Raw genomic sequence first — 24,831 nt, 5'->3', positions numbered from 1 at the left:
AATAGGTTTATCTTCTGGAACTTGTAGACTATACCACTATAAATTTGTTAATTTTTTTCAGCAGCTATTAACTATTTATACACCCTCAAGGAGGGATGGATCCTATGTTCCCTCCCTTAAACAACCCTTGACTTCTTATAGCCTTAGAGAGAAATAGGTCCTTGTAGGCTTTCCTTACCTTCACTCTAGAGTTTCTAGTAGCAATACTGTGTAAGTCTCCTGGCTGCTGGCAATATGACTGGATAACACTCATGCCATGCCTAAGGACAGCCTTCCACATGTTCATATTTCACACACCATATTCAACTCCATTCATTTCAGTCATTACCCTCTGATTGCCTTTACTGTTTTTACCAGCCAAGCAGGGCCATACAGATAGGTACAACTGGCAGCTGCCTAAATCTGAACCTGCTCAAGATGTTTCCTAGCTTCTCTAGTCTCAGTGTATCAGCCTGGTGGGTGTCCTGACTATTGTTGAATACCCTTCTAGAACTAGGAAGGATTTTACAGTCTCATTTTCTGTACCACCCAGTATTCTCTGTACTACCAAAGTCTTGACTTTAAATTCCCCTACCAAGCTCTGGTAATGTCTTTCCTAGAGAACATATCCAAGGATGAGGACATTGGCATTGAGGATACTCTTTTGAGAACAATGAAGCAGCTAGAATCACCTAAGTGAACATCTGTAGCTCAGATGATTTTCTGTGACAACTGGGCTAAAGAGGAAGAGTGGCAGGTGATGCCATTCTTGTATTCTGGGCATAAAAACAAATGACAGGGTACAAATGACTTCTTGCATGCCCCATTCAAGCCAAATACCCTGGACTTCCTCCACACTTCCATGGAGGCCTCTGCCTTGCCAGGTCCTTTGTAGTGGACTTGGTTCTTGTACCCAAGATGATCCAGTATATACAAAGAAATGGTTTCCTTATCTATTGGCATTGTGAGGTGTAATCTAAAGGTGGGTAAGTAGTAATGTTATTCATTTTCTTGGCTTCAGTTCCCACCAACAGCCTCACTATCCAGGCACTTACAATCTGCCTAGAAAGTTTACACACTTCTACAATGTTTAGCAACTGCAAGAGTATAGGAATAAGGAATTGCAGGACCCTACTGCTACCACCACCACCCCTGTCTGCATGGGGATATTAATCAAAACAAAAATCCAAGTTCACTAGCAGGAGAGGCCTGTGCTCTACCACAGACTTTTCTTTATCATCCTCCTCCTCCTCCTCCTCTGCCTCCTCCTCCTCCTCCTCTCCCTCCTCCTCCTCCTCCTAAGGATTCCCATTGTCTTCTTCACATTCTGATCTCAAAATAATAGCTCATACTTTTTCTTTGAAAATGTCCCAAGCCACAAAGCAGAAGCACTTGGGTTTCAGTTTTACATGTTCTCAGGTTGAAGACTCAAAAAGCTAGAGAGATTCAGATCTCTTTCTAATTGAAACTCCCTGATTCTATTATCATTTCATTCACTCGGCTTGTTCTCATAGCCAATTAAATTTTCATAGCCATGATGCAATACTAGCATTTCTCACTAATGTGGGATAAGCAGCACTCAGAAATAGGCTTCTCCAAACCCAGTCATTTTTTTTCTCATATTCACACAACAGTCTACAACATTTAACAAAGAGGCTACCCATCCTGATACAAAGCCAATTTATGATGTCTGTATATATTTCTTTTTCCCTACTCCTAATAGGGATTTCCAGTTCTTCTATAAATTACTGGCCATTTATGTGAAAGCAATCCCAAGTAGCCTTGGGGCTGAGAACAAAGATGCAAACAGATGCAGGCAAAAGCATTCCATGCATGGTGGGTCTACAGAGAGAAATGTGGTCCTTGGTAGCAACAACAAGAGTAGATCCCTGTGCTTCCAGAGAAGTATGGTCACTTACATTGATTGAAACAAAAGTAAAAAGGGGATCACCCAGAGCAGAATATACCTGTCTTCTTGAGCTAATGTCACAGGGGGCTCATTATCAGTGATGACATCCAGTTTAAAAGCTTCATGTAATTCTCTCATTGTTTCAGCTTATTTATACCAATTTGAGGACCTAACAAGAAAACTGAGTAAGATAATTCTAGAGGGTCAAATTAGTTATAAGTCAAGATGGCTGCCATCATGTTGATCTGAGCGCCTACAAGACGCTTATAGACGCTTGAGTTCATTTACAAATAAAAAAGCAATAAGTAATATTTATTACAGATGTGTATGTAGTCTTTCCCTGCTTTCCAATTTTCCAGAGGGAAAAGGCAAAGATCTCATATTTCCAAATAAGTAATGAGGAATATTGTAGGCTGACTAAATAATGGTAGTTTGATATTAGAATTATAGACAATATATATATATATATATGCGCTATTTTGGTGGCATGAGGGACTCTATAGATACAATTAAAGACATATTTTTGAATGAGATGTTTCTTCCTAGACTCTGGTATTTGAATACTTGGTCCCCAGTTAGTGATACTTTGAAAAGAGACTTCAAGGATGCTTTTGAGGGACTCGGTGGAATAAGCAGTCCAACACCAATGAGAGTGAAAGAAAAGAAAATTCAGTGGTGGACTGATATCAGAACAGGTTCTGAAAGGCTTCAATTCTGGGTCCACTTTATGTTTTCATTTTATACTCTAAAACCACAAAGTGGGGCAGACAATCAAGAAAGACTTGTAGAACCATATATGGCAGTCAACAGGTTGTTAAGGGCAACCATTACCCATGTATTAGCTGTTTTTCCAGGTCAGTCTGCTCCAAGTAACAAGTGAAGTCATGGTTGGCAAATGGACAGTACAAGCAGTGCTTTAAGTAAATCACTAATAAATCAGTATATCAGTATCTAATAATTGGCTTTCTATACTTATTCCCCTTCAGTGTGGCCTTGCTAGAGAAAGTATTTTATTGGGGACCCAAGAGAGTTTAAAGCCTCTGGCCATTTGGAGTTCTCTGTCTCTCTCTCTCTCTCTCTCTCTCTCTCTCTCTCTCTCTCTCTCTCTCTCTCTCTCTCTCTCTCTCTCTCTCTCTCTCTCTCTCTTCATGTGCTTACTTTCGGAGATGTGAGGTCTCAGCTATTCCTGCCTCTGTGGCTTCTTACTCTCCAAGTCCCCTGATATGATGATGGTGGGCTCTTCTTATCCCCTCTGAAACTGTAAGCCCCAAATCAGCCCTTCAATAAGTTGGCCATGGTTATTTATCACAGCAGTAGAAAAGTTACTGAAGACAGGATTTGTATCACAAAGTGTATTGGGATATTGTGTCACAGGCCTGATATTGATGTTTTATGGAAGAAAGTGGAAGAATTTGAAATCTACACTGGAAAAGAAATGATAGAAGACTGTAAATGGAGCTTAGTGTGCCATTCTAGTGGGAGACTAGAGTAAGGACCTGGCTCAAGACGCTTCCCAGTGGAATAACTTTAACAACTGGGCTAGAGAACATTCTTGTGATATTTTGGAATACAGTGGGGATGTTTCTGACTTTATTCTATGAACTTACCTTTGACTAAATTTAAAAATAATGGACTGATTGCTTTGGTAGAGATTTCATTTTTGGCTAATATCAACTGTCCATGGTGATTATTAGTTATCATTCTTATGTTGGTCTACAGTGAAAAAGAGAAAAATGAGCAGAAAGAAATACAAATTTACAATTTGAAGATAATTAGAGTACCAGGAAATTTAGTGTTAGAACCAAGGCTTGTGCTTAAGGAGTGAGGCCTGACCTGAATTGGAATAAACGTTTAGGTGCCCTCAGGGTGAGATTACACCCAGGTAAGCTTCTAAGTTGAGAGAAGAAAGGCTTAAGGAACTTTCTGTTCCTAGAAAAGAACTACAAACAAATGTCCTGCAAATATGACCCAGTGTGCCAGGGTCCATCCCAAGCTATGGGCCAAAGTTGGAACTTGCATCCATGTCTATATGGTGGTGGATTTACAGTCATGAGGGATATATTAGTTTAAGAATTATGAAATCTTCCACCACAGTTCCAGAAACCTTCTGAGGCCAGGCAGAAAGTCTGGAGGACCTGAGAGGCCATTGGATGAAGCTCTAGAACTGAAGCTTGGGTTACACTGGAGACCCCAAGATATTTGAGATGCCAGAGCCAGAAGACATCAGATTGCTGTACACAGGGAGTAAAGCCAGCCCAAAAGGGAGATGTGTCTTAAAGGCAGCCAAACTGGAGAGGTGGGGCCATCTTTCATGGAGCTTAAGGATTTGGAGTTTCCCCTGTTAGACTTGGTCCCATATTTTCTTACCCTGTCCCCATTTCTCCCTTTTAGCATAATAATATATAGTTGTTGTCATTGTATTTTGGAAGTATGTAATTTTCTTTTTGATTATATACTGGCTTACAATTAAAAGAGTGTCTTGAATTTCAGAAGAGACTGAACTTTTAAGTAGTGTTAAGACTAATGACTATGGGATTTTTGTAGTTTGACTAAATGTATTTTCAGCATGATATGGACTTGAGACTATGGAGACCAAAGAATAGAATGCAGTGGCTTGAATGAGATATGGCCCCATAAGTTCAGGCATTGAAATACGTAGTGCCCAGTTAGTAACACTCTTGAGAGTTTTAAGAGGTGTATCCTTGCTGGAAGAAACACCCACATCACTAGAGTTTAAGAATATGTGCCATTTCAATTTTCTTTCTCTGCTTCCTGTTTGTGGTTTGAGATGTGAGCTCTCAGGTGCTGTTCTGAGTACTGTGTCTGCCTTCTATCATGCTTCCCTGCTGTAATGGCGATGGACTCTTATGTCACTAAAACTGTAAACCTAAAATAAGCCCTTCTTATTATGTTACATAATCATGATGTTTTTATCAGTTCAATAGAAAAGTAACTAACATAGAATAAAATAGGATGGTTATCTTATGTTAGTCAGAATAGTTTATGTTAGAATGATTGGCCTAAGCTGGCACATAAGTCCTTAAGTAAAGGGTCCTCTCCAGCTGGAAGCAGAGGAGGGACCAAACCCAGATGGGAGTTTTTGAATGTGAAAATTCAGCATATAATGAGTAGGGAAAGACCGGTGCTGAAGAAATTGAGCAACTCAGGAAGCTCAGGGCCTCCTGGCCTACAGCCACTAGGGAATGGGTACTGTCACTTCAGCACTTAGTCAACTTCCAGAATAAACTAGGAGGCAGGTTGTCCCTCAGAGACCCCACGTAGGAGAACGGTGCCCTAACAACTTAATTTCTGCACAGGGAATTCATATCAGAGAAAACAGAGGAGCTCATAAGATGTCTTTCCCACAGAATTATGAGGTTTTGGTTTATGGTGCTTTTACTATGTGCCAGCAGCAAGGAAATTGATGGGGAGATGGCAAAGATGAAGGGAGAGATTGTGGCATTTGTTACTATCCTGATGCAGGTCAAAGGGGATATCCTTATCATCATCAATATTCAGTCAGTGAATTAAAGAGGACATTATCACCCACTTATTTGCACAGTGTCAGAAATCCAAATTTGTGTGGGGATCCAAATTTGTGGGGACTACCTCCAAAGAACCTGCTCCAGACATGCTGCTTGTGGCCCTGAGGCTGTAAGTGGAGCCTTGCCTGTTCCAAGTTAAAACAGAAACCCAACAAAAGGAAGGGAGTTGAAACTGGTTTCTATTGAAAACAGGTACCACAATTAGTACTGTACAAATAGCCTGCTATTTTCCCTTCATCCTCAGGAAGATAATGAACTTAGGAATCATGTAAGAAAGAATGCCCATGATGGGAGGAGGTCTCATAGAAGAAATCTTTGACCCTTCAGCTTCAGCTGCCTTCCTGGTCTCTTTTTGGCCACTTTTCTAGTGCTTTTTAGACTGATGTGAAATGAAAACTACTCATGAATAATAATAATAATAAACATAGAACAAGCACACATCATCTAGATGAGAGGGAAAACATGGGTTTGTTCCTAAGAAAGAAAATGAACAGGTGTCAAAACTGCCATATTTTGAGGGCTGATCCCTAGCAAGTAAATGATAATGGCTTCTTCATATCCTTGCTATTAGGTAAATCAATTGGAACACATCTTAGCAATAACATTTCTGACATTTGACTCTATAGAATTAGTTTTTGTAATTAAAAAAAAAGCATTAAGTAGCATTTCATTATGTGAATCCAGAAGTTGCCTACTAAGAATTCAGTGAGTTGACAATGTTTTCTACAGATAAGAAATCACTGTATATAATCTGATGGCAGTATATCATCACCAAATATTACATATATATTAGCATACCTAAAATAAAATCATTTATATCATAAGGAATATTATTCAAGTAATAATAAAGTCAGGCAGTACACAAGGTTCATTTTTCCTTAACATCTAATATATTCCAGATGCTAGGCAGAGAGCTCAGTTGATTCAGTATGGACCCTAAGGAGATAGGTAGAGAAATGAAGTCAATAACAAGGTAATATAAATGCTATAGAAGAAGATTGTACCAAAGTTTCGGGAAAATGGAGAGGGGATCCAACTTAACAGGAGTCATTGAAAGCTTTCCAACAACTGCGTCTGTACCAAACCAATGGCCTCATGTAGGCTGAGGGGATAACAGGTGTGTGCGCTGGGGAACGAATAGCAGGGTGTAGTATGTGGAGAAGAGCAGATACTTCAAGAGAAGTGGTGAGCTGGGAGATGAAAGCAAACAGGGACTGATGGGTTTGCTGTTCTTTGCTGAAAGGAAGTAGGTAGTCTTGAAGCTAGTGATGCTCACCTTATAAACCAGAATCACCTTGGGAAACCCTAGTATCACTCCTTTCATGATTACCTTGAAGGAAAACAATCCCAAAACAAGATCTATTAACACAGCAGTAGGTTAAGGAAATATGTAAGAGTAAAACCTAGGTACACTGATGAGGACAAAGGCTAGGGGATCCGATGGAGAGAAGGAGTGGGCCTTCAGTTGTAAAGTACAGTATGTTTTTCAGAGAAAGGAACAAGTCTGTTTTTAGAGGAACCCTCAGGTGTTGGGCCTCAGGAATTCATTGGATACCAAAAGACGATAAAGATGGCAAATTTGGGTAGAAAGACACTAGTTCATTGTTGGAAATTCTTCAATGAATATATGTTCCAAAAGACAGATGGTTATAAGTTTCTGAAATTCAAGAGAGCTTCCAATCAAAGTGGATACCATTTTTAACCAGCATTTCATACTTTCCCCCACAAAATAACTTTTCCATATCTATCAAGGCATTATAAGCCATTTCCTTTTACAGCATTAGGTGATTATGACTTCTGGGACCACTAAATAGAGCAGAAATTGTAAGAGACCTTTAATTGGAAAATGGATAGAATGCTGTGATTTTTCTCAACACTGAATAAGGGCAGAAAAAGAGTCAGTCCCATACCTTTAACTGAAAGATCCTGACAGAATGTAAAAGGTCACAGAAGCCCTGAAATTGGCAAGATAGATGTCACTATTAGCAGAACTAGCTTCACTGATTTAGAAAAATAGAGGTGCACAATGCTCTGGCCACTCCTTGAACCTGTGTGTCTGCCAATATTTTGACCATTCCTTGAACCTATGTGTGTGCGCACTGATGAAGCCCATTGCCAGGTGTTTGTGATATTGGTTGCTGAGAAAGAGTCAGAAAATCTCCCCAGCAACCACAGCCCGGCCAATCCTGAGTTGCTACACCTGCACCACACTCTTTCCTTGTACCCCTCCCATACCCATTTCCTGAGAATAGACTTTGTTTAGATCTGGAAATCCCCTACTCTCCCCCTTGTCCTTTCCCCCCTGAGGGCCTATAAAAACTGGGACCTCTTTCCCCTTGAGGTCAACTCCTCTACCCCTGCGTGGGATATGAGTCATCCCCAGAGCTCTGGCTTTCCCGGAATAAAGCCTCATGTGGTTTGCAACAAGCTCGGTCTATCATGAGTTCTTGGGTGTCCACTATTGTCCTGAGGCCTGAGCGAGGGGCTCCTTTCAGAGTCTTTCATAACAATGACACCTCACACTCCTGATCTCTTCTATGCAGTGGGTTGTCCCTCCTTCGGTTCACCATGCTGTTTTGAATCCTTTGTCTGAATTTGTCATGTTTTAGTTTTTCCTATTGCAGTATGAACTGAATCACATAGCCTTCCAATGAAATAGTCAGAAGCCCTCACAGAAATGCTCTGCTCCTAAAATGTTGAATGCTATGTTCAATCTAATTTCTTTTATTCTCTTATCTCTAGCCCCTATGTGTTTGAATAGAATAGTGCAGAAGAGAGAAGGTGACAACATGGTAGTGATAGCTTATCACAACATAATGTCAGCAATAAATACTCTGGTTATAAAAGAAAGCAACTCCATTAACATTAAAGTAGAAGTGCTGAGGTAGCACTATGCAGGCAAATGTATACGAAATGTAGTGCACTCATGGAAACCAAAAGTGCAGCTTAGTTAATTCATGTCCTCATAACATGCCTTGCTTCTAGGAATGGGTATCCTTTCACTACACATAACTTTCTAGGAGCCTAGGTCAAAGAGATTCTTGTCTTATCTCCAAATGGTATTTCCTCCCAGCTTTCGAAAGCCCTTACATTCCCTCCATAGAGATGTCATAGTCTGCAATGTGTGAAAGGGCACCATTTTTCCTGTGATTGACCAAATGTTTCATTTCCTGAAAATTAAATTTCTGAAATCCAACAAACAGATGGTCAGAATCCTGCAGAATGTGGCTCTGCTGTGAAATGCATGCTCTAAATTCCTGCTGCAAACGTCAAAAGTTAGCAAGGGACTCTTCCTGTAGGCTATGTTCAGTCATTTTCAAAGTCAATTACATGGGACATCAGGGAGAAGACTTTCCAGGTCTATTCATGTTTATATTAAAAAATAACACTGATCAAGTCATCTAGGTATCAATTAATTACCATGTGTTCCATAATTAAAAATTGTATGTGTGGCATTGATTATACAGGGAAATAAAAGATTGATTTTTCCCCTATTTATATTTTTAAAATAATGTATTCTCCAGGCTAAATAAATATTTCGAAGAATATTATGTAGGAGCTTGGGTAAATAAGGTAGACCTGCTCCTTTTTATACATTTTTTTTTCTCGAGACAGGGTTTCTCTGTGTAGCCCTGGCTGTCCTGGGATACAGCTCACTCTGTAGACCAGGTTGGCCTCGAACTCAGAAATCTGCCTGCCTCTGCCTCCCAAGTGCTAGGATTAAAAGTGTGTGCCACTACTGCCCAGCTACATTTTTTTTTCTTATCAGACATAAAAGATTTGATCATTTAGCTCAGTGGGACCATAATAAAACCAATCCATGAGGAAATATTACCTTGTCTCAAGAATACATTATAAATCATCTAGAAAAAATAACTGGGCATGGTAGCTCACACCTATACTCCTAGCACTAAGAAGAGTGTGGCAAGAGGATTGTTATGACTGCGAAGCTAGCCAGAGTTACATAGTCAGTTCTAAGCCAGACTAGGACATAGTGTAAGACCCTGTCCTCAATTGTTTAGAAGACAGTGCTGACTTTGGGGAAGAGTTTTCAGCTTTCACTTAATGCATTCTTTAGGAAACCTATAAAGCAGTAGACTGTTGTAAAATGAAAGCCAAGGGCAGTGGAAACATGAGTTTACATTTCTAAAATGTCTTTTCTACTTTGGTATGTATGGCCTTTACTTGGATATTGTCTTGAATAAGCTGCTTCTTTTGAAATCTGTATCTTTATCTACACCTCATGCCATTTGTAGAGAAATAGCAAAAAAAAAATCCATTAGTCCGTTTTATAAAAATACTTAAAAGTGGTCATTTGTAGAGTCCTTCTGAGTTTGCAATGAACATGCCACAAAGCAGATGACAGGAAAACCTTAGTAGTCTGTTCCAAATTTCAGTCCTAAGACATTTTGGGAATCTTTCCAGTCTATGTTATATATACTAAGCCCCACCCTGAATATAGGTCTGTTAAAGCCATGGTTTGGAATAGGGAAAGGAAGAACTGATCTGTCAGTAGAGGGTTATTTAAAGCACTAATAACTTGTGTAGTTTAAGAAGCATAGGTAGGGATGCTTACAGATTGACACGTTCATTCAGATTACTCACCTAGCAAAGTGCATTGCTGTTTGTCCCTCTTTTATTTTCCATTGTACCTGTTCCTCACCTAGACACAGAGCTTTAAGGAACCCAGGTTTCCCAAAACACTGGAGAAAGATATAGTTAGATGAAATAGAGAAAGTAATTATATGCTTAGATAAGATGGTGCACATGGCAACTTTGTGGAGAATCAGAACTTCTGCACAAACATATTGTGGCTTCTTCTGTGCCCATTTTTTTCTTCCTGTGGTGGTGGGGTTGTTAATTTTGTTCATGATGCGTTATGTTGATATTGTCATTGTTTCTCATTGACATACAGATAAAATATGCCATTTCTGTGTGCTTTTAGGATTTTATTGTTTTGTACAAAAGTACATAAAAGTCAGTTAACTAAAGGCTTTAGTTGTGCCAGATCATCACGGAAATTTAACCATCAAAGAGGGAATAATATAATACTCAGAAGGAATTGTATGTGACAGCATATCAGGCACAATGTAGCCTTTCATGGCTACCCACTACTCTGTTGTGCCAACATTTATCATATGGTTAAGCCATGAAGGACCCCTGCATAGTGTGCTGTTTTGACCAACTAGGGGCTCACCTATTCATAGTGATCTTCACTCTGTAACAGCTTCTGCCTCCTACGACAGCTTGTGGGGCCAAACAAGTCTGGCAGATCCTGCCTGAGATGTTCCTTCAGTCAGTCATGTGCACTCCATGTATAAATTGTATCTCTTCTGCATGAAATATAAATCATATAGATGTGCCCTAGTATGGTTTTTAAGACAATATGCTGAATATTGGAGATGATCCTAAGAAATTATACATATCTCAATATAGTATTCTAATTAAAACCTAATTAGCAATTCACCATGCTAGAACTTAGTTTTACAGTATAGAAATAACTTCACTATGCATAGATAATAAAGATACATTTTTTGGAAACATTAGAATTTCAAAAATATAAGGCGGCACATGTGGAATTTGGAGGTGCTAAGAATCTTAAGTGTTGGTTTCTCCAAGCTTTAAGCTTCAACAGTTTCATGTAATCAGTGAGCTTGCCAAACAGTATCAAAAAACTCATTTTCTTCAAGTGCTTTATTTATCTTTAATAGAACCTTCATCACCCTGGTGTTGTAAATTTGGAGTGTATGTTTGAGACGCCTGAAAGAGTGTTTGTTGTTATGGAAAAACTCCATGGAGACATGCTGGAGATGATCTTGTCAAGTGAAAAGGGCAGGTTGCCAGAACACATAACGAAGTTTTTAATTACTCAGGTAAGAAATCAATTAGAGACAGGAAAAAAAAAAAAAAACAGTGTTCAATATCAGATGTTATCACTGTTTAACTATAGCTCTCTAGCCTTGTTGGTTGGTCTCGCTTTCTGATCTAAACTACACTAGAAAAGATTGCAAGGGTGAAGTATATCTTCTTACTTACATTTTTGCCGTGCAGAGTCCAGCATACCAAATTAGTAGCATTTAAGCTGACCTAAGCATTAAAGCTAGTCTTGAAGTTTTAATAATACCATGGCTTAGACCTAGTTCAATGCAGATAATTAAAGCAGTACTTTCTGTACCTTGTGATGAGTTTCTTTTCCTATACCCGTGTTTGCTGCTATATAATACCATGAGAGAGTAAGCTACTTCTTCCATGGATTTTTCCCTAGCAACCTGCTGTGTTAACTATAGACTTTTTGAGTATCTTGAACATACAGCCGAGAATGGTCATCACAGGGTTTCTTGATATTTCAAGTTTATGTCGCATTTCATTTCAGTCATATCTTGAAATTAGCTATATATCCTGAAATGAATTAGTAATATCATAAAACAGAGTTACTTAGATGATTCTCTTCTTTACAGATACTAGTGGCTTTGCGACATCTTCATTTTAAAAACATCGTTCACTGTGACCTCAAGCCAGAAAATGTGTTGCTGGCATCTGCTGACCCTTTCCCTCAGGCAAGTACAGAGCCACCTTTAGCAGAAAACCAGCTTGAAAGCTGGCTCCATGCAACCTCTCTGCACCTATTTCCCCCTCCTTAAACCCAGAATTGCTGGAAGTCTCCCCTGAGCATTTCCCTTCCCTCGCTGCCCTCTGTTCCTGGACCACACTGTGTCACTCACGCCTCATGAAGCTGTTCTGCTAATACTCACCTGTGCTTTCTCTATCTGCTGTTGGGCTGCATGGACAAAGGTGGACCCCCACTCTGGGTTGAAAGCATGACCTGGACACTGAGGATACCTTAGGATCCCAGAGATGCTGGCTACCTTCTGAGGCTGGGGACAAGGGCAAGCTTCCCTTTCTTACACACAGGGATAGGGAAAAAAACCTGACCTTTTTCTAGGGACCCTAAGTCTGCAATACTTTGCCAGGTTGAGTGTCTGGCTTTGCTGTGCTAACACATTCAGGTCCTGCCTGCTGGCCAATATGGAGCTAATTTTGATAGTCACCATAGATTACTTGAGTCATCTTTCTACTTATTCCTCATTCTTCACTTACATAAGTCTCTGGAATAAGGTCACCATAACCAGTTTGCATGATTTCCTACCTACTGACCAATTCTCAGAATGGATCATATTTTATTTCCATATTAATCTTTTGATATTTGGGATAGGAAGGAGTTTTCAGAATACTTTCATAAATAAAAACCAGCTTTATCTTCTTATATAAACTACTTTATTCAAAATTAGAGAATAGAAGGTAGCATTTCTTTCTACCAGGAACAATTAATATCTGTAGAATACATTTATACTCTGGCAGCATCGATGTAATGTAAATACAAACTCACTGTTTGAACAAATTCTTACTGTCAACAGGTGAAACTCTGTGATTTTGGTTTTGCCCGGATCATTGGAGAGAAGTCTTTTAGGAGGTCAGTGGTGGGTACCCCAGCCTACCTGGCACCTGAGGTTCTGAGGAACAAGGGCTATAACCGCTCTCTGGACATGTGGTCTGTTGGGGTCATCATCTATGTGAGCCTGAGTGGTACCTTCCCTTTTAATGAAGATGAAGATATCCATGATCAGATCCAGAATGCAGCCTTCATGTATCCACCCAACCCATGGAAGGAGATTTCTCATGAAGGTAATTCCCTCACTCCAAAGGTGGCATTGACTTCAATCTTCAGTATTGGGCATTCAATTGTATTTTTAATTATTAATGTGAAGAAATTCTCATTTTACTCACTGGAGTAGAAGCAAGCAAAAAATTTGTTTTAAAGTGGGTTAAGCAGAAACAAAAATCAAACTCGAAAATGTCTTTTGATGAAATGTGTGTTTACCAGTAAAGAAATGGGACGTTTATGCTAAAAAGAAAGTGAAACAGCCAAGAAGAATTGTTCCCATTGGGCATGTTGTCATGGATGTGACAGCAGTGAGTCTTTACTGGGGTTTTAAATTATGCTTTTTTTGAAGTCTTACCAACACAAGTTATGACATTGACATTTTTATTATCATACTGTATCCATTAATATTCTAAGCACTTTCTCTCCTGTCTTACTTTGTGTGGCAGCGGAGAATGAATATTTTATTTTGCCACTTCCTAGAACTGTTAGGGCTCTGCGGTTGTTCATATGAGAACATCCGTATATGTGAGGATTCCTTCAGAATAGGGTGCCTTGGCAGGCTTACAGTATTTAAATTTATATTCTTGTTAATCCATACTTGTCTCCTCATAATGGACTCGTCTTACTTTAAATGGCAGTGGCTGGTGGGATATGATTAGTTCAATGCTTTAAAAGTAGTTCTTCAGTCAATATCCTTTGGGGTTCATTTAATTCTCATTACAATCCTATAAAGATAGGTGTTGTTTTTAAATATGTATCATAAAAACTAAGTGTAATAAGTGATAACAGGCACCCAAATCACCCAAAGCTAGTGAGTGGCAGGGCCAGAACGCACAGGCAGTGTGAGCATGCTTGGTTGGCCACTAACCCTGGATTCTTGGTCAATTCTGGGTGATACGTAGTTCAAAGTTCACAGTAAGTATTCAGATTTCACCATTTGTGTAAGATGACACATTCATAGATAGCCCTCATACTGATATCTATTCATTAATGAATACATTGGTACAGACATGGGAAGACTGTAGGTAAACTGCTGAAAATAGATGAGCCCCTTGATACTGATGGTGTTAAATGGCAAGAGCTAACTCCATTGTTCTAGCTTTAGTGGTTGTTTCCATTAGCAAAAACCTTTAACGTACCCTTAATTTCTTGTAAGTTATAGTTGGATGGATATATCTTAAAGGAATCTGGACTGCCTACAAAAGATCTGTGGTTTATGGCTAACAAATTAAGGAATTAGAAAAGGGGAAACTGAAGTGTAATAGTGATTCTTTCCCAGTGAACATGTTTCTTGTTAGAAAACATTGCCAGTTAGACAAGGTTACCCCATGCTACCTTTATGCTGTTGCCAGATGCAAATGAAAAAATTCCCTCCATAACACCAGTCAGACATTTTCCTATTTATATCAATGGGAGCAGAAGATAAAGACATAGATATTAATGGCTTTAAAAAACAGTAATTAGGAAATCCCAGTTTATACCCACAATATCTGTCAGAATAGAATATAAAAGTGTGTTTCTGAAACAAATGTAGCTAGGGTAATGAGTTATGCATTTAGAAAGATGGTCATTTATTTTCTTAAATTTTCAGCTAAATTTAAATTCACAGTCTCCAAATTTAGAGAATGGAGATTCACTATAGTTTAGTTAGTCAGAGCTGCATTTTCAAAAGAGATGTAGAACTAACTCATCACTGAAGAATGGAAAAGATAATCTGAGACATTTTAGTAAAGGGAACTATCTAGAATAATTCAAAATCCATTTGTAGTTGACCAAGAAATACACATTTTATTTGACTGGGCCAAGCTCAGAAGATTTCCTATCACCCAGGCCAGGAGATAGTAATACCAGCCCAGGAGGAAAAATGAAACTCTCTTTCCCCAAAAAGACTGAGCATCAACTCAGGAATAAACTGGCCCCCATCCCCATGCCTGCTCCTGGTCTTTCCTTGATGGAGAAGCCCTAGAGATGTAGTAAATGCTTACTGAGGTCTGGATGGCCAATGAGTTATTTCTGTGCCTCAATGACTTATGGTTGAGTAAAGAAAATAAAAACCTAAATTGTGTCAATATCAGTTGAAGTGTCACAAGGCATTCTTTCCCACTGTCTTACTGAAAGTAAACAATTCCCTGATTACAATCTTCAGTGAGACTAGTAATTTAAAGCATATTGACACTGACAAGCATACAAGAAAACTAGAACTTGGTATGGTGAACACAACTATATTAGACCACTAAGAAGTCTCGTGATACTTCAAGCCACATCACAATCACTGAAATCCAGATACTGTGAAGTGAGAAGCAAGGCAATGTCATGATTACAACAGCAAAAGTCAGTAATCTAGTATCTGAGATACAGTTCAGATTGACGCTATAACCAATCATTATTTGCCATCTTTACTTAATGACATTATCTGTAAAATGGGGTCATGATTCCTACCTACACTATAAGATAATGTGTTGCTAAGTTCATGTCAATGCATGCTAGAGTCATATGAGAAGTGGAAACACTAATTGAGAAAATGCATCCCCAAGACTGGACAATAGGCTAGCCTGTTGAGCAGTGGATCAGGCCATCCCTCTGCAGATAGTCCTAGGTTCTATTTTAAAAAAGAAGAAGAAGAAAAAGGGATCCACAGGGATCAAGACAGTAAGTAGTACTCTTCCACGGCCTCTGCATCAGCTCCTGCCTACAGGTTCCTGCCCTGCTTGAGTTCCTGCCTTCACTGTTTTAGATCATGAACAGATATATGGAACTGTAAGTGTAATAAACACTTTTCCCCCCAAGTTGCTTTTGGTCATGGTGATTCATAAGACCAATATTAACCCTAAGACAGGTAATGATGAAGACTGAATGAAATAAAGCCTTAGAGGCATCTACACAAACTCGGATAGGTCCATCCAAGCTTGTGAAAATTAAGTAAGTGTACTACAGAACTCTAAGATAAGCAGTTGGTGTCACTGGTAAACAAGAAATGGACTCAGTAAATTCAGAAACTATATGCAAACTTCTCTTTTAAAATTCTTTAGGGCTTTCTTTAATAACAGCTTTCAATAACAAACTTACAGCAAGAAAATAAGGTAGTGTATTGAACCTCAATTAGGGAATATAAAAAGTAAACCTTAGATTGAGCTGGTTCCTGCAACCCACATTTTGTTTTCCCACTCTCTCAAAGCTGCTTTATTTTATGGTAACTTTCTTCTCAGGTTATCTTTCTTGTGGTCCTAATTCTGCTCCTGCTTGTCCAAGCTTTTCTGCTCCTGACTGCTATCATTGGTCTCAAATGGAAGTTAGCATATTATGGAGACAGTCTTCGAATTGGGTACCAATTATCTCTGCTCCTGTCCCACCATATCCTTGGAGTGATCACTCAGTTATCCCCCAGAGTTGCTAAAGCTGATTAAGAAAAAGAAAGGAAGCAACTGCAGAAAAAAAAAAAAAAAAAGAATAAATAAAGAAAAGAGATCCTGAGCTAAAACCAAAATCAAACAGAAAGGCATTAACAGGTGGGAAAACAGGATTTGTGTGTGGGGTGCCTGTGTGTGTGTGTGTGATCATATATTTTTTGGAAAGTGGGAAATAGCACAGCACAAGTTAACAAACTGAAGTGAAGTCATAAGACTAGCTCACACTTAAATAGAATCTGCCCTAGAGCTACACACTGAGCATGCTTACCAAGCACGGATTCATACATCAGCCCCTAACCTTGAAATAGATACTCCTTTTTTTAGGTATTTTCCTCATTTACATTTCCAATGCTATCCCAAAAGTCCACCATACCCTCCCCCCAACCCCCTACCCACCCACTCCCACTTTTTGGCCCTGGCGTTCCCCTGTACTGGGGCATATAAAGTTTGCAAGTCCAATGGGCCTCTCTTTCCAGTGATGGCCGATTGGGCCATCTTTTGATACATATGCAGCTAGAGTCAAGAGCTCCGGGGTACTGGTTAGTTCATAATGTTGTTCCACCTATAGGGTTGCAGATCCCTTTAGCTCCTTGGGTATTTTCTCTAGCTCCTCCATTGGGGGCCTTTTGATCCATCCAATAGCTGACTGTGAGCATCCACTTATGTGTTTGTTAGGCCCCGGCGTAGTCTCACTAGAGACTGCTATATTCTCTTACTGATTGGCTAGATGTTTCTATCCACAACACTTCCAGCCTCTTGATCCTCCGTTAAGAGATTATCTATGCTATTGTGTTTACTTTTATTATGTTTTCACTATTTTAGCAGTACAATATTTAAATCTCTAAATGTACAGGGAAGTTGTACTTCAGTTTAATGAAGAATTGAGTTGACAGACAGTGCTATGTATACAATTATGCTAACTTCAGTCCAGTTACTTATCACAGACTCTTAGTTTTTTAATTAAAATATGATGATATAAATTGCTGCCTAGGATATTGTGCATGCTAGATGAGGTTGTACTAGAAATGCAGTGATTGACAGAACTCTGTAGTAATTTAAATGCCTTTATCATATTGTATATTCAGGCCTCTTTCCAGATTATCTCATGTCTACCCATCTATCACCAGTCCATGTATCTATCTCTTATGTATATATGAGTTTTATACATATATTTTACTATAGTTATTTGTGACAGCACTATTAAATGTATTTATTTGGCCTTAGCTAATGTGAAATAAAAGCCTGAAGTTAAATGTTACTGAGGCTGGAGTGGTGTTTCAGTGGAGAAAGATTGCCATGCAAATGTGAGAACTGCAGTTGTGCTTGGTGGCCCATCAGTATTTCCACAACTTGAGGACAGAAATAAGATCTCCCAGACAAACTAGCCAGCTAGACTAGTCCTGTCAGTGAGTTCTTGGTTCAATTGAGAGACCCTGAATCAATGAATAAGGTTGAGAGAAACCATGGAAGATTCCTGACCTTAACCTTGGACCTCCAAATGGATACTCACATATATGAACACACTTGCACACATGTGCACCACATACATAGATACATAAGAAGTCATATGGCTTATATGAATGCAACTAAATACATGTATCATATACAAAGGAAGCTCATGTACAGAATGAATCGAGATGATAAGCCACTGTACATAGGAGAAAGTCTCCCAACAGGAATAGAGTTTATCGTGCTCTCTCATTCTAAAGCATACTATTCGTGATGGTGTGCTTCATTTCATCACTTCTCCTGGCTGAGTTGTTCTTATCATTACCTAGTGTATCCATCACTACAATGGCAATTAGACACGGCCTCACTATCACCTGAGCTTTAGCTCAGTCCAGTTTTGTTAGGGCTAAGCATATCCACCCTATTACCTTAAGTCCGCTCTTGGAATAACCAGGGCCCATGAACTAGTTTTCAGTGATCACTTGCTAAGTATACTTCATCATATGAAAAGGGAAGGTCACTGTCACTTCAATAACTTCTAAATGTCCATGGGAAGCCACAGGCAGTTGTATGCCCTTCCTTCCGTTGCATTTTCAAAAGTTCACAACAGAGCAGACACAGAATTCTCCATGCTTGTCGCATCTGGTATATTATCAGAGTGATTCCTGAGATTGCTAAGAGAATCAGAATACTGTAGGTGAGACTCAGTCTATGAATAGAAATAATAAAAAAAAAAGACTGGAGTGGTTTTTCAAAAGGAAAGAAAAATAAAATCTAAGGCAACACAAGAAGATGTGAAGGGAAGTGAAGCTGACCCACATGACATGATTTTAAGCAGTTCAGGAAATGTGGAGTAAAAGTTTTACCGTCATCGTGATGCTTCAATTATCCTTGGCATGAGCATCAGTATAGAGAGGAGGGAGTTGTGTCCAGTAGGCTGCTCGGAAAGAGGGTTATTCCCTAGATTTTAAAAAGTAACAGCAGATGTATATAAATTACTCACATTTTGCTGTTCATTAATGGCTATAGATAACCTTTAAATTAATTACGTCTTAATTGTAATCATGCAAAAGAATGTGAATAGTGGAACTTTTGTGTTACTAAGATAGGAAATGGATGAGCTCCAACTTGAGAGACCTATAAGATGCTGTCTCTTATATGTAGTAGTGAACATGGGTATGTTGTATCATTGAATATACAGTTTAATCAAAGATCAAAAACTTAAAATGGTCACTGAGGCTGCTCAGGGGTGAAGACACCACCAAACCTAACAAACAGAATTCAATCCCCAGGACACAATGGTAGGGACTTGTTCTCAGACTTTCATATTCACTCTGTGGCACCTACCCATACCCCCATGCGCGCACGCGCGCGCGCACACACACACACACACACACACATACTAAAAGAGAATTGAAAATTAATGTTTCATATAATGTCATATACTGTGTATGTTAGAATTTACCTGTCTCATAATTTGTACCTGGCTTGTTCTAAATGACAAAGGTAGCCAGTCTAATTAATTTAATAAGAAAATTAATTGGGACAAGACAGTGTCAAGAAAGCTGAAATGATATGAGTCTTTTCTTGTGGTTGCATTTCTTGAGACAAGGTTGTGCTATGTAGATTTTTAACCAGATATAATTGTCATCTTGGAGACTTACTGCTGAATAATCTCACCATTTCTAGTTCTTTCTGAACTCTGGCTGACTGGTTCAACTCAACTCTTCTGGTTCAAAACTCCTCCTTTAAATGACTGATTCAGCCTGGCTTCTCTTGGCTTCTGACTGAATTGTTCTGCTTGGCCTCAAACTAACTCTGGAAGTTAGTTCTAATTTTCTTGCTCCTTCTTATTCTTTGGCTTCAAATGTCTATGCTGGCCTGCACTGCAGTAACTGCACAAACTGAACAAAACTCACAAATGAACTCATTTGAATGCAACTGAACTGCCCTCCCCTTATGCCTCACTCCGTGCTCCTTGTTAGCAGCCTCTCTTTCCTGTGTGTTCTCTTGGGAGTTGGGGATATCCTATCTCTGATTCATTCTCTCAATTCTTTCTCTCATTTTTCACTTTGCCCTTCTATTGTTTGTCACTTTCAAACATGCTGCTTTCTTCTACAAACTAACTTTACTTACACTGTTTCTAATTAATGGTTTGTTCTAAAGGCACGTCTGTATTCCAGTCAGAAGGATTAAAGATGTGTCATTCTGCTGGATCATATAGACTCCAAAGGTCTTTGGATGGGATTGGTTGCCAAAGTAACCGTGTTGCTAGATTAAAATTCCTCTACAACAATATAAAACAGCTACAGCAATTTCTGAAGACAATCAATCTGCTCTTCTGAATTTATCTCATCATGGACCAAGCTTTAAGAAGCACAGGGTTATCAAAATTTGAGAGGATGAAAAGACAGATGGCTCAGAGCTTAAGAGCTCTGGCTAATCTTATCTTGAGCTTGCATTCAGTTCCTAAAACTCAGGTGGCATCGCACTAAGGTCTGCAACTTACTTTCCAGGGATTCTGATGTGCTCTTTTGGCCTCTGGGCAAGAGGCACATACATAGTTCTCATAAGTATATGCCATAAAAATACTAATTCACATAAAAGTAAGTAAGTAAATAAATAAATAAAATTTTAGAAATATGTAAACATGCTTTCACTTAGAAGTTTATAGGAAATCAGTAGAAAAATAGAGAAAATAGGTGTTTTCTAAGTATCGAGAAGATGGGGTTTTATTTTGATATTTAATTTTCCTTATGGACCTGAATATTTTTGTTGGAGTGTGTGGTAACTTTTTTAATCAAAAGCAAAAATAAGTAAACAAAACCTCATGGACCAAAATAAGTGTTGAAAAAATGAATTAAAGACTGGGTTTTGTTTTTGCTTTTGTTTAGGGGATTTGTATAAATATAATTCTGCCATAAATGGTCTAAAAGTTGTTCAAAGTTATAAATAAACTATCTATAGTATTTTAATATAAATATCACTCATCACCATGGTCTGGGGTTCCATTTTCTTCTCGGTAACACCTGTCACGATGGTGTCATAGTGAGTGGGTAAATGAGAACACCACCATGACTCTTACATCTGCCATGTGCACAAAAAGGAGAATTTCCAATGGAATCCTTTTCCCCATATCCTTTCATTTGCTCTGAATCATAGCACAAGTTCTGTGGCCCCTTTATCTGTATGACTTGATTTTCCAGCTTTGGCTTTTGCCAGAGTTATTCTTAGAAGGAGAAAGTGATATAGATCACCAGACACTGAGGGCTGCAAGGCTGATAACGAGAGACGTAGTCTGCATCAGTATGAGTTGCCTCATTAAGTGAGTAAGAACATCCTTGCAGTGAGGAATTTGACAGCATTTGTTCGAGTAACAGTACATTGTCATTATCAAATTGATGTGTTCAATTAGAGATGTGCATTACATTTGAGAAAGGTTAGTAATGGGCATGGGAAGAGATTACATTTTTTTTTTCCTTCTGAGTTTTGATACTCCCTCATATGCCATTAGGGAGGCGAAAAGGCAGTAATCAACACAGAGGCAGCCTGGGAAATTGTCTCACAAGGAGACCCTGACCCCTGCAGACAGAAGATCATTTTCTGTGTTCACAGGTGAAGTCTGAAAGAGCACCTATTCCCAGGCCACCTGCAGTGTCCTTGCTGCGCAGACCTAGAGTCACATGACTAGTTGGTGTTATTAAAAATTCTGATCAAAGAGAAAGGCTTGGCATGCCACATATATAAATATGAGGAAGAAAATGGAAATACCCTTACACTGATTTCAAATCTTGTCCTCACTGCAACATTAGTTAATAATCAGATTTGGTAACAACAGGTTTTTCCCACTAGTGAGGCCTCCCAGCATCAACCGTATATCCATGCCCCCTTTTCCCTCTGATTGACAGGGCTCTGAAGTATCCTCCCAGTTGAGCTCGGTTTCCAGCTGTATATGGTAGATTATGTGATACCTCAGAATGTCTAAGAGCCGTAAGATACCACTATATGTATCAAAACATTCACATTTTATTTTAAAGTAGTTTTTGCCATTCAACTTGATAAGTTCAAATAAAATTGGCTACAAGTGTGATTTTACCCCCAAATTGGAAAATACAGCCAGTACAAATACAAAGAAAAGCTAAAGCAATGCTGAGCACCATCAGCACATGGTATGCTTTCAGAATCCAACAGTGCTCCAGAATGCTAAGTAGTTCATAAATAGTGCTTTGCCGTGAAATGGAACCAGCCTAGGTCCTTCTTTCACAACATTTTGTTCAAAAAATAAATAAATAAATAAATAAATAAATAAATAAGCTCACAAATGTAAGTGTTAGTTACATAAGACCCAGACATCCAATGGTATGAGAAACAAAAGAAAGACAATTGTCAACTTACTAATTAAGCTGTGTGGTAACAGTTTATGTGGCATGCAGATCCCACAAGCTTACTGAATATTAATGAATAGATTGATTTGTCAACATATTAACACCACTGTCAGACAGAACAGGACACAAGAGAGGTGCTGGGACTAGCCAGAGAAGTGCTTCAAAATGCTGTCGGGGTGCCAGGAGTGCAGCCACAGTTGATAAAGTGAATTGAGTTATGTAGGTCAGAACCTCTTTTTTTGCGGGGGAGAGGGGGAATCATTTTAAATGACCTCAATTTAAAATTCTGGAACCATGTTTAAATAAATGGCCACTTGAGAAAATGGTCATAACTTTTATCAGGATGGTTGATAGTGTATTTCTTTATAATTGGTTAGTTATCCCCACAATAACAAAATATTTGTGTAATATTTGAATAAAAATTGAAAATTGTGCTCAACATAGTTGAGCTGAAATATGGCTTCTACACCCATTGTAGATGTCTGAGTAAAGGGTCAAATGTGGTAATTATTTGATTTTTGCCTCTATCCACATAACAAAAGAGAATAGTCCAAAAACATAGATAATAATTTAAGCAAACTAAAAGATATCTTACCTAGCATTTAGACTGCCTTAGAGTATACCAATACACTGAGCAATTATTCAGAATATTTTCAGTTTCTTCCAGGCATAGAAAGTATGCAGGATTAGAAGGGCCCAAGTTCTCTTAGTTAAAGCCTAATACAATGACCAGAAACGTCTCTGTGTTTCAGTACACTGCTGGAAGAATTCTAACCATCACCTCTTTTCCAAATCAAGGCTCATCAACCTTTATGAGTGGCACAGTCTCTCTTCTTCTGGTGATTCTGATCCAAGAACAGTCTTCTTTGATTATGTTACTTTTTAACAGAATCTCAGAACAGATCTAACTTTGGGTTTAGTTACTCTTGTTAAATATAATGTGTTATAATAAGTATAGTAGTGGCACATTCCTATAGTCCCCGCACTTATAAGCCAGAGGAACAGCTGCTGTAAACCAACTTGGGCTATATAGTAAAACTATTCACTAGTAGTGATGATGATAACAACAATGATGACAATGATGATTGGTAGTCTGAAGCCAGCTCCATCTTATTTTAAGTACATTTAGTTTGGCATAAGATTTGATTTGGGGACAATAAGTAGAATCATAATGAGTAACTGTGAGATTTGAGGCTTTGACTCATGCTTATAAAGGTTTTTCCCATTAATTTATTTATCACTTTACATCCTGATCACTGCCCCCTCCTCCCTGTCCCCCTTCACACAGTTCCTCCCCCCACCCTCCCTACCCTTCTCTAACCCATATTTCCCAATTCTTCAATTAGAAGAGGGTAGAGGATTGAAGTATCCAAATAGTTTAATTTAGCAATAAAATGTTTTCTTACCAGGATTACCCATTGCTCTAGACTGTAGCCAGTTGGGGAATTATTTGTGTAATCCAACTTATTTACTATTACTATCAGCATTTTCTGCACAGTTAATTAGCCTGGAAGTGCCTCCCCACACCCACCCCTGTCTAGTCTTGATTCTAAAATACTGAACCAAGATATGGTTCAGAATAGATCCTTAATGTTTTTCTTCGTATTTATATCCATTTATTCAATGGTCCATGGCACCATAGTAACCTAGCTGTTAACCAATTTCAATGATCTTGTACCTTCAACCTTTTGCAACACAAAAATCTGTCCTAAAAGCCAGTCATCCCAGAACTGGCAGGGATCCAGGGACAGATACCCACCATCACCTTCCACCTAAACCTATAAACCAGAATACTCTGTTTAAACCCTCAAACTTCTATTGAAATATATGCAAAAGCCTACAAAGATTAAACATTTAGCAGCCAAGTTCAAACCCTGAGCATAATAGAAATGCCCAAACGCACTTCTAAAACCTCCAGAACCTGCCTAGAGACTCCCCGCCTAAAGATTTTTACCTTTCTTTGTGTTAAGCACTCTTTTTTTTTTTTTTTTTGAAGAAACATAACTTTCTTAAAAGGATGTTAGCATGGAATGGAAATAGAGAACATTCTATGACAGGAATTAATTTTTGTTGCTACCTTAAATCTCGAGTCAGGCAGGCACGGGTGTGATAACCTCTGTATGCTTGTGTTGAAACAATTCATGGTTTCCAAGATCATGTTGCCGATCTTCAGCAGAAAATGCGACCAAATGTGAAGCAGAGAGTAACCATTGATGGAATACTTTCTATAGAGGAAAGAACTGAGAGCACCGAAGCCATCGGCTCGAGTCTCTAAAGGTCTTTCACTTCATTGGATTCCGGTAATTGACTCAGGAACGAGTGAGATGGTGATTTCCAGTGGCCTTGTTAGCTGTTGGCAGCCTCTGGTTGCAGCCCCTGTGAGGAGCGTCCCAGTTAGTGTTGCTGGGCAACGGCATGCTGCGTTGAGAGCTGGAATGTGAAGGGTTGCAAAACGATTTTTAAAATAAACACACAAGTTCTCATCAGCGTGAAG

At 38.9% G+C, this 24,831-nt stretch overlaps 1 protein-coding gene across 3 annotated transcripts in view; it reads left to right on the top strand.

Moving 5' to 3' along the window:
- Prkd1 (protein kinase D1) overlaps positions 1-24,831 on the top strand; it is a 290,171-nt gene that overhangs the window by 253,788 nt on the left and 11,552 nt on the right. For all 3 annotated transcript variants that reach the window (XM_085830348.1, XM_085830349.1, XM_085830347.1), the window contains 3 exons: positions 11,145-11,306; positions 11,892-11,990; positions 12,849-13,116. In XM_085830348.1, the coding sequence (XP_085686474.1) occupies positions 11,145-11,306; positions 11,892-11,990; positions 12,849-13,116 (529 nt within the window). The remainder of the gene's footprint in view (positions 1-11,144; positions 11,307-11,891; positions 11,991-12,848; positions 13,117-24,831) is intronic.

Source organism: Mus caroli, unplaced genomic scaffold, assembly GCF_978045245.1.
Source record: "Mus caroli unplaced genomic scaffold, Mus_caroli_1 scaffold_14, whole genome shotgun sequence".
NCBI classification, from domain to species: Eukaryota; Metazoa; Chordata; class Mammalia; order Rodentia; family Muridae; genus Mus; species Mus caroli.
Note: the sequence above shows the minus strand (reverse complement) of the source record. Positions and strands in the feature narration are given on the sequence as shown.